At 35.2% G+C, this 10,879-nt stretch overlaps 1 protein-coding gene across 1 annotated transcript; it reads right to left on the bottom strand.

The window, feature by feature from the left end:
• Nucleotides 1-1,145: 1,145 nt before the first annotated feature.
• Nucleotides 1,146-5,832, bottom strand: LOC106754880 (putative disease resistance protein At3g14460). The gene is made up of 2 exons (XM_014636946.2): nucleotides 1,829-5,832; nucleotides 1,146-1,424 (listed from the first exon to the last, which is right to left on the bottom strand). The coding sequence occupies exon 1, from the start codon at nucleotides 5,590-5,592 to the stop codon at nucleotides 1,849-1,851; it is 3,744 nt and encodes a 1,247-aa protein (XP_014492432.1). The 5' UTR covers nucleotides 5,593-5,832; the 3' UTR covers nucleotides 1,146-1,424; nucleotides 1,829-1,848.
• Nucleotides 5,833-10,879: the final 5,047 nt, after the last annotated feature.

Genomic DNA, 10,879 nt, shown 5'->3' with positions numbered 1-10,879 from the left:
ATATATATATATATATATATATATATGAATGATAAAATACTTTTTGAGCCACTATAACAATATCAAAATATTAATTACGTCTTCTAAACATATTTTGTATTATCTTTTGTCAAAATTGGAATGAGACCACCTTAAAGATAAGTACGTAAAACACTTATTTTAGACTTCCAACATATAAAAGTCTCAAAAAAAAATAAAATCAGTGCTAATATTTTTCTATGAAATTAATTATAAGATTATGTTTATAAAAAAAAAGTTACAATTTTTTTTAATACTAATATACTTCTATTACATTAATTATGAGATTTTGTTTAGAAAAAAAAAACTTTAAAGTTATTTTAGTACTGTTAAATTAATTATAATTTTATGTTTGACAATAAAATTTAATTAAATTATTATAAGTGTATGTTGATTTTTATTGATATTAAAAAAGATACTTAATAAGTTAAAACCATATTTAATTAGTTATAATTTTGTGGACCAGAATGATTAGATATTATATTCTTTCATAATCAATTTTAATTTCTATTTACTTGTTTCATCTTTATAATTAATTTTAATTTCTATTTACTTCTTTCATCTATGTGACTTGTTATATGTAGAGTTGGTTTTTTAGATTATTGTTAGATTCCATTCACTTGGTTTCATGTTTCTATATCTTTTTATCTTTATTTTTGTTCAATTTGCTTTTATTTGTGTTTTTATTATTTTTATTCTATTCACTGAATTTGTATTAGGATCTCAAATATATTTCTTTTGTCTAGTTTTGTTTTTCGATACTTTTTCTATTCATAAATTTGAAGAGTGTTTTATATATATTTTGATGAAAAATCGAAATTTTTACTTTGTCAATTTAATAGATAATTTTATATCAAAATAAACTCGAAAAAATAAAATTTAACTAAAAGTCTTCCTTCTTAAGTTTGTTTTAGCCTCCCAGCCTTCCTTTTTAAGTTTATTTTAGCCTCCCAAATCCTTGTTCTGTCCTGAATTGGAACATAGTATAACATATTTTAGAGAATTGTTAATAACAAATAATAATTATAATTATATATATATATATATTTATTTATTTTAAAAAAATATAAAACAACAGGTTATGGAATAATGATACTACTTTAAACATTATCTATTAACAATTCATGGCAGTGTAATCATTCTTTGTTAAGAAACCAGGTCACGATCCTTCCCTCCTAACTTTTTTATATTCATCTTTCTATAAGTAATATTTTCTCTAGTATAATATTTCAAATTCAACACCTCTTATTGTACAATAAATATCGATAATAAGTAACATGAACATAAACACAACACAGAATCTGAAAATATAATTCAATAGTATTAGTATTATCAACTCCACACTAAGGTAAGATAACGCTCTCATGGATCAGTGCCCCAGATCTCGGCCACTCTCCCATCTTTATCTACAATTGTTGAGAAAAACAGAAGTTCATGTATATGTCTAACAGGGAATTTGAAATGGCTAGCAGTTGAAGACTATGCAGCATTTTTAGTGTGTGCTCTACAAAATACTAAGAAAAATCTTGGTACTGAATAGACTGACAAACTGATATGAATAAGAAAAAGTGCAATACTCACTTCTGCAGTGAGTACGTTTAAATGAAAATGACATCACTATAAATAAAATATAAACAACAAGTTAGGTTTCGTTTAACCTTGCAATTCCAGTCAAGTATCAAACTCAACGATTAAGTAATTTAAGATTCGTTAAAAGTTAAAAGGTAAGACATGAGATTAAAGATAAAATTGACAGAAACAGTTTTTCATGGTTATATGCTTATGACGTAAGTGAAAGACGGAGAATTACCTGCTCATCATTCTTGCTCACTAAATCCATCTACCGTCAACCTTTATCCCACGGACATGGCAGATTTTAGGCCAAATTTCACGGTCCTTTACGTGGCATCGTTTTTGCAGCAAGGGACATTCCGTTATTATTAATTCTACTAGAGAGACAGGCAGCCTTTCTCCCGCGATATTCTTCAGCTTTTTGCAATTTTTAATGAATAATGTTTGCAGGGATGTGAGATGGAGAAGGCCCTTGCAGTCCAACGTATCCAGACTTGAGAAATCAATTAGATACAGAGTCGTAAGGGAGGGAGTCAACAATCCCTCCTTTGGGAAGGCGTTGATGCTATCACATGGACCATAAACTTCGAGAGAGGTAACCATATCAATCGATATCCATCCTAAGCTGATAAGTAGTTTCTCACAATTCCTGATCTCAAGTGTTCTCAAGTTAGGTGGCATATCCCCTTCAGGAAAACACTCAATTTGTTGACAGTTGGATATGTTAAGATATTCCATCTTTGGGAGAAGAGTTCCCATCTGATGCGGCAATGACTTCAACTTGGCACAATCATAAACACTGAAACGAGTCAAATTGGGCGCAGAAAATCCTTCTACCGGGAATGATACAAAGTTGGGGCAGTCCCCAATCACGAAAGAATTCAGGCTCTTCAACGACTCTGGCCCTGAGACCAGAAGAGATTCTAGATTTTCACAATTTTCGATTTTAAGACTTGTGAGATTTGGAAAGATAGCCGGTGGGAAAGACTTTAGTGAATCACAACTATTTTTTATTGACAGGGATTCCAGTAATTTATGTTTATGTAGCACCGGGAAGCTCAGTTTGTTTAAGCCATTGATATTAAGAGTTTTCAGTGATGAAGGAAGACGATCACCTGGAAAAGATATGGCTGACGAACAATCACTTAATGACAACTCTTTCACGCAAGTAGGTTGGATGTCAGTGATGGCCTCTATCATGGACTCCACCATTGGCCTTCCTGATATTTTTATAGATTCCACCGATTGAGGAAACGCATGTAACTCCACTTTGTTGCTTTCCCATATCTTTAATGTTCGAAGGACGGGAGCCCTTGGGAATGAAGAGACAAGAAGCTGGCAACTTTTAATCTTTATTGTTTGCAGAGTAGGAAGGTGATTTGGCAAATCTCCCTTTAGTTTGGGGCAATTTTTTATCTCAAGATCCTTAAGAACAGGAAAAGCTTTTGAATCAACCGAACTCCACATCTCCCAACAAGGCATATTAAAAATGTATAGAAATTCAAGGGAGGGAAAGGGTGCCATAGATGAACAATCTTCCTTCTTATAAAACCCTGCATCAATAGTCTTCACCGAATTCATATCTGAAATAAGGATGTGCTTGAGAGCCGGTAGTTGCCCAAGTGAAGGAAGCATACAACAATTGTTACAATTTTTTAAAATCAGGGATTTCATGCTGCGATAGGAAAAATTGTCCACCCATTTGGGAAATCTTGTTCCATTATAACCGTTTACTCTAAGGCATTTCAGGTCTTGGTGAGGTTGTAACTTGTCGAGTACATCTAATTCAATTTGGAAGTTAATGCTACTATCGTTACATAAAGACCATTGCAAGTCTAAAGTGTTAATGTACTTCTTATTCAATATCCCGGCTTCTAATGCTTCTTCACCATTAGTAACATTTTCTAATTTCTGAATAGAAACATAGCCATGGAGATTTGGTAATCCTCCTAGTTCTTTAATGCTATTCTCTTTATGCTTGCCCACAATATATAAATCCAAGTTCTGTAATTGATTTAGTTTCCCCATTCTTTTAGGCATCTCTTTTATGGAACTATGACCAATTTCAAGATGACGCAAGTTTTCGAGATTTTGCATGGAACTAGGCAACTTAGTCAGGCTAAAGCACCCAGACAAATTCAAAGTTTGTAGATTATACAAGTTGCACAATGACTCTGGCAGAGTTTCTATACCTGTAAAACTGAGATCTAGATAACGCAAATGGATCAATTCACCTATTGAATCAGGCAAAACAAGCTGACATTGTAAGTTGGAGAATGATAACACTCTCAAGTACTTGAGCATCGACACTATAATGCATGGTGTATTTCTGTTTTTAAAGGGAGAATAATTATCATAGGTCGGCAAGAAAGTTCTCGAAAATTTTACCCTGTCAAGAACTTCAGCATCCGAGACCGAATCACTGAATCTTGTAAAAGACAAATGGCGAGTCTTTCTATCAATTTTGGTTTCGTTTCCATGTTCATCTGCTCTGAAATAGAATTCCCCGCCAAGGAATGTTGCTAGATCATGCATCAGGTCATGCATCACAAAATAATTACCCCAATTCCGAGTACTTGAACGTTGAAAAAAGGATCTCGAAACCAAATCGTCAAAATACTCCTGTCCAACCTCTTCTAAAGTCTTTCCTTTTTTTGATGCTTTTACAAGATCTTCAGCCATCCAGAGCAGGATCAGATCATGTTTTTGAAATTCATAATCCTTGGGGTACAATGAGCAATAAACAAAGCACCGTTTTAATTGTGGAGGGAGATAATTATAACTAATTCTGAGTGCTGGAATAATCTTACACTGATTTTCGGGAAGTTCCCAAATGTCACTTTCAAGTACATTATTCCAATCCTTGATTTCGTGCTTTCTTCTCAACATTCCTCCCAAAGACTGTGCAGCTAAAGGCAAGCCATTACACTTTTTAACAATTTCCTTTCCAATCTTTTCTAGAATTTCTCTATTCTCACTGTCTTCTGAGAGGGGTAATGCATGGCTTGCAAACACCAACCAACAATCTTCATTTGACAATTTGTTTAGATGATACACTTTAACATAATGAAAAGGGACTACAGCCGCTACCCTTTCATTGCGGGTTGTCACAATAACTTTGCTTCCACTAATTCCACTTAAAAATGGTTTTGTAAGACTACTCCAGNTATCACAATCCTNGATCCAAACGTCATCCAAGACAATCAAGAATTTTTTACCTTTGAGTTTCTCCAACAAGTCAAGTTGAATCAAGTTTAGATCACTCAATTTACAAGGCTTTTGAGTAATTTCCTCCAGCATAGTTTTTGTGACTTTCACAATATCAAATATATCAGAAACACAAATCCATGCCTTCAATTTGAATATCTCCTTCAACTTGCCATCGTTATACACAGATCGGGTCAAAGTTGTTTTCCCAACCCCACCCATGCCTACAATAGGGATTACAGACACTTCTTCACCATCACTGCTATCGTCTAACACCAACTTCATTATGGCCTCCTTGTCTTTATCCCTACCGTACATACCATATCTATCTTCCAGAGATGTTGTCTGAGCATTCCATGGTTGACTGTTCTCCACCGCAATCTCCTTCAAATCGAGACTCTCCTTTTGTTTTAAAATATCATCTAATCTTTCAACAATGTCTTCCAACTTACTAATATTAACAATCTTGTTCCTTTTGAAAAGGTGAGAAAAGGAATTGCTTACCTCCTTTTGAGTAGCAGCTTTGGTATAAACTTCATCAAGTAAGTCATCAACCTCGTAGACAACTTCGTTGAGAAGATCGAGCCACTCTTTGACATTGGAGTCGGTGATTTGTCTCTTCTCAGCATCAGCAAGCACAACTTTAACTACAAGCAGCTGGCTCTTCATCTTTTGAAGCAATTTGTCAGGCTTTTTTCCACGGATGAAGTTGACAAACTCAGGGGAAGCCAGCCGGTCAAAAAGAACATCAATGAAAGCAGAAAGGAGTGCACCACCTACAACAGCTAATGCCATGATCTCAACAACAAACAAGTGATTATTTCTCAGAAAGGAAAGGAATTGGTTGCAGTAATTTGGATGGGTTCTTAGACGGATGAGATCAGAGAGGAAAGGAATTTCAGTCAACCCTCCTCACTTTAAGTTGCGTAGTTATGTGAAATACCTACCCTCAAAATTAACCGTCAGATATATTAGTTCAAAATTGGATGGTAGAGATTGATGATGCCTATTGTTGGTGGGTGTCGCTCTTTTAAATATAAGGTTCATGTTTCGATGCTTTATTAACGTGGAATCACAGGGAATGTGCCCACCATCTAAATGCATCATGGTTATATTAATTAAAAAATCAATGGTTGAGATTGAGTAAGTTGATTTGAGTTAATTAAAGATATTATGTATATCTATTTTTTCATTCTCTGTGTCTATGAAAATTTTTATGTAAGAGAGTAATATTGTTTGTAACGGAGCCTAATCCAACTATGGTTGATGATACAATGTATATATTGACTAAAGATGTGAAAGACAGCAAATTAAATACGATATGCGAAAGACAAAACTTTGGAGGATGGAGAACTTGCTTGGCATGTTTTGTTTAGGAGACTGGGGACTGAGGTGACTATAGTCTCTTTAGGCAAAAAAAAAAATTCCGTATGCTGCCAATTTAGGTAGCCATACTCTGTTTATAGTTGGATATTCTTCTGCAGCAAAAAATGTTGACGATTCTGAAAACTCCACCTGAATTTATATAAAATTCAACTGGATTTACAATTTATTATAGCCATGAATCTCATTTGATATGAGGAACATCTACTTTACCTGTAAGAGTGCTATTTATTGTTGGGAAAAGCTTCATACAATACTATATTCTAATCATCCAACAATACTAAATTAGTGTATAAGATTCATCATATAACTGAAATGTAAGGAATGGAGTGATGCTAAAAGGATTTCAGAGTCGGGATTCCATTCTTGCCATCACACCTGAGAAGAAATCACTAGTGGAAAAACGCTGTTTAACGTCATCGCCTAGACGTCGGTTGTTATGTGCACGGACATAAAACAATGACCGGTGGCAAGTTCGTAATTAAGTAGGGCAAGTAGACGTCGGGCCCTGGCCCAACTGATGCCTGAAGAATTATAGACGTCGGTCACCCAAAAAGGCGACGTCTACAGGCTGCCATGTAAGGTGAACAGTCGACCTGTAGACGTCTCCAAAATCACCACCAACGTCTTTAGGTCTCAGAGATGGTGAAAAGTCGCGAGGTAGACGTCGGTGCCCCCCAATAGACGTCTATAACCTGACAGGTAGTTTGGTTCCATTAATGTCTGAGACATAGACGTCCACGCCCCGCCTAGGAGACGTCTATAACCTGACAGTTAGGTGAAACTGTAATGATTATGCTACAAACTAGACGTCGGTTACAATTCAACCGACGACTCTGTCCAACTAGATGTCAGTTGCGCACCTACCTGATGTCTATAATCCGCGCCAATATTAATATTTAAATGATATAGACGTCATATTAGTGACAGGACCGACGTCTCTAACCTGACAGTCGTCAGTCGCGATATCTAACCAACGTCTGTAGTAACATAAACTTCAGAACGTGAACCCGCGAGCAGTTTCCAGTATTGATCGTCTTCTTCGTCGAGAGCTCTTCATCGTTGTGCCATTAGAGGTTCGTTTTCTGTGTTTTTGACCGTTTAAATTTAGTTTTGCTCCGATTGAATTAGTCTTTGATGAAAAAGCTTTCATTTGAACCGATCATAATTTCATTTCGTTGCGTTTTGTTGCAGTTTCAAACGTCTTTGTTGGGTTGCATTTTGGACTGTTTTTGGACTGCATTTCTGACCTATATTTGGGCGTGCACTACGACAGCTATCTCATTTGGTTATATATAATCTGCTAAAGAGGTTAGGTTGTTTCTTGAAAACTTAATTTGTATGGATATTATTGGCTTTTGTGTATGATGTTGGCATTTTGAATTTGCATTTTATTGGTTTTTTTTAACTTTATTTACTGTTTCAAACGCGTTTCTCAGTTAACATTGAAACAAAAATGTGTCAAACAGTGTAAACAACCCAAATGCTATAATATAACGTGCTTGAAACAGCAAATAAAGTTTAAAAAATTTGGTAAAAAGGACTAAAACCAGAGTTTTCTAAAGTTAAAGGACTAAATTGTACTATAGTTTGAAAGAGGGACTAAAACCAAAATCGCCCCAAAGTATAGGGACTAAAAACATATTTAACCCTTTTTTTTTATGATTTCAAATTGACGTTTAGGTATGCATGTGTTTGCAAATTGTTAGTATATGCATATGTTTGCAGATTGTTAGTATATGCATGTGATTAAGTTTAGTTGTTTTATTATAATTGACATGCATTAGTATGAAATCACTTAGTGAAACGTATTTCCCGTTTGAAATTTAACACTAACGATTAATCTTTTAATCGTTTTTATTAAATTTTGAATTGTCTGATTGTCCAATTGTCCAATTTAATACTAATGAAGTATGTTACGAACATAGTATGGATCGAAGCTGGATGAATGCACGTCGCATTTCTGAAGAATATAAGAAGGGTGTTTCGGTGTTCTTGCAATATGTTAAAGAAAATGCAAAGTCTGTGAACGGGACATATTTTTGTCCTTGTGTTCGTTGTGCTAATCAAATACGACAAGACCTGGGCAATTTGCATGATCATCTATTCATGTTCGGCATAACGAGATCGTATACCGTTTGGACTTGGCATGGAGAAATACTGGACCAGCCTATGACGTCACGAGGAACAAATTATGTGGAAGAATGGATGACTGATCATTTAGAGGACATGATACGTGATGTTAGTGAAAATAACTTTAGAAGAGCTAATTTGTACGATTCTGTTATCAATGATTCTGAGCAACCGTTGTACCCAGGCTACACGAACTTTACACGTTTGTCTGCAACTTTGAAGTTGTTCAGTTTAAAAGCAAGGAACGGATGGACGGATAAAAGTTTCACGGAGTTGTTGGAGTTGCTAAAGGAGATGCTTCCAGAAAATAATACTCTTCCTATTCGTAACTACGAGGCCAAAAAAGTTTTATGTCCAATGGGTCTTGAATATCAGAAGATACATGCTTGCCCCAATGATTGTGTTTTGTACATTAAGGAATTTGCTTCACTAAAGCATTGTCCAACATGTGGTTTAAGTCGTTTTAAGAAGAAACGTGACAAACACACTGAAGAGGGTAATGATGGTGCACCTGGTAAGGTCATGTGGTATTTGCCTATAATACCTAGGTTCAAACGTATGTTCTCTATTAAGGAGGATGCAAAGAACCTTAAATGGCACGTTTTAGGAAGAAAGTGCGATAATCTTCTTAGACACCCAACAGACTCACCACAGTGGAAGAAGATCGATGAAACATTTCCCGAATTTGGTGCAGATCCAAGAAACTTAAGACTTGCACTTGCAACTGATGGTATGAATCCGTACGGGAATTTGAGTAGCAAACACAGTTCATTGCCAGTTATGTTGATGATATACAATCTTTCTCCATTGTTATGCATGAAGAGAAAATATGTCATGTTGTCAATGATGATATCTGGTCCTAAACAACCTGGCAATGACATTGATGTTTACTTGAAACCTTTAATTGATGATTTGAAATTGTTGTAGGAAGAAGGTGTCGAAGTGTTTGATTCAGATGTTGAAGACAATTTCCTTTTGCGTGCAATGTTGTTTTGCACTATAAATGATTTCCCAGCCTATGGAAACTTGAGCGGTTATAGTGTTAAAGGACATTTTGCATGTCCGATTTGTGAAGAAAACACTAGTTACGTTCAATTGAAGCATGGTCAGAAGACGGTTTATACAAGACATCGGAAATTCCTTCCTCGCAATCACCCTTATCGTAGATTGAAAAAGCATTCAACGAAAGTGCCGAGGATGAGGTTGTGTGCAGACCCCGGAATGGTGAAGAGGTGTACAACGAAGTCAAAAACATTGACATTGTATTTGGAAAACATCGTAAAAGTACATCTGCAAAACAAGTTTGAAAGAAACGATCAATATTTTTTAATCTTTCATATTGGTCTATACTTGATGTTCGACATTGTATTGATGTGATGCACGTAGAAAAAAATGTTTGTGATAGTGTGATCGGAACTTTATTAAACGTGAAAGGGAAGACCAAAGATGAGATAAAATCAAGACAAGATTTGGATGACATGGGAATTCGAACAGAGTTACATCCACAGACAATAGGTAGACGTACTTATTTGCCCCCAACCTGTCATACTCTTTCTAAAAAAGAAAAACAAAGTTTTTGTAAGTCTTTACGAAGTGTGAAGGTTCCACAAGGTTATTCTTCTAATATTAGTAACCTTGTTTCTATGCAAGACCTTAAGTTAGTTGGATTAAAGTCTCATGATTGTCATATATTGATGCAACAATTGTTACCGGTTGTTATTNNAGGCATATTACCTCNTTCTNTTANGGGTATTCTGACACGTCTGTGTTTGTTTTTTAATACCATTTGCAAGAAAGTTGTTGACCCTCGATGTTTAGATCAATTGGAAAATGAAGGAATAAGACTACTATGTGAGTTGGAAATGTATTTTCCACCTTTTTTTTTATATCATGGTTCATTTGATCGTTCATCTAGTCCGAGAAATTCGAATATGTGGGCCGGTTTACCTAAGGTGGATGTATCCTGTTGAAAGATACATGAAAATCTTAAAGGGATATGTCAAGAATTAGTATAGACCAGAAGCTTCAATCATAGAGCGATACATTGCAGAAGAAGCCATTGAATTTTGTTTAAGTTACATGCCAAGTTGTGAACCAGTGGGTCTACCTAATAGCATAAATGAAGGAAGATGTGAAGGTAAGGGTTATGGTGTAAGGATTCAACATGTAAGTAGACAAGAAGTTGATCAAGCTCATTTGTACATCTTAAACAACACTGATGATGTTATTCCTTACATTTCTGAACACATTAATGTAATAAAGGCAATACACCCAAGAATGAATGAAAAATGGCAGCTTAATGAACATGTCAAAACCTTCTTATTGAGGCTATCTCGGGGACCGAACACAGATGTCATTAAATATGGTGGGTACTATATTAACAATATCTCTTTTCAGACAAAGGAAGAAGATGATAAAAGTAAAGTTCAAAATAGTGTGGTTACACTAAAAGCTGAGTCAGTGCACTTCTGTAGTTCTAAAGACAAAAATCCCATTACTGCATCAATTAGTTATTTTGGAGTAATACAAGAAATATGGGAGGTGGATTATGTCAGGTTTAGAGTCC

The sequence above is a fragment of the Vigna radiata genome, unplaced genomic scaffold, assembly GCF_000741045.1.
Source record: "Vigna radiata var. radiata cultivar VC1973A unplaced genomic scaffold, Vradiata_ver6 scaffold_275, whole genome shotgun sequence".
In the NCBI taxonomy this organism is placed as follows: Eukaryota; Viridiplantae; Streptophyta; class Magnoliopsida; order Fabales; family Fabaceae; genus Vigna; species Vigna radiata.
Note: the sequence above shows the minus strand (reverse complement) of the source record. Positions and strands in the feature narration are given on the sequence as shown.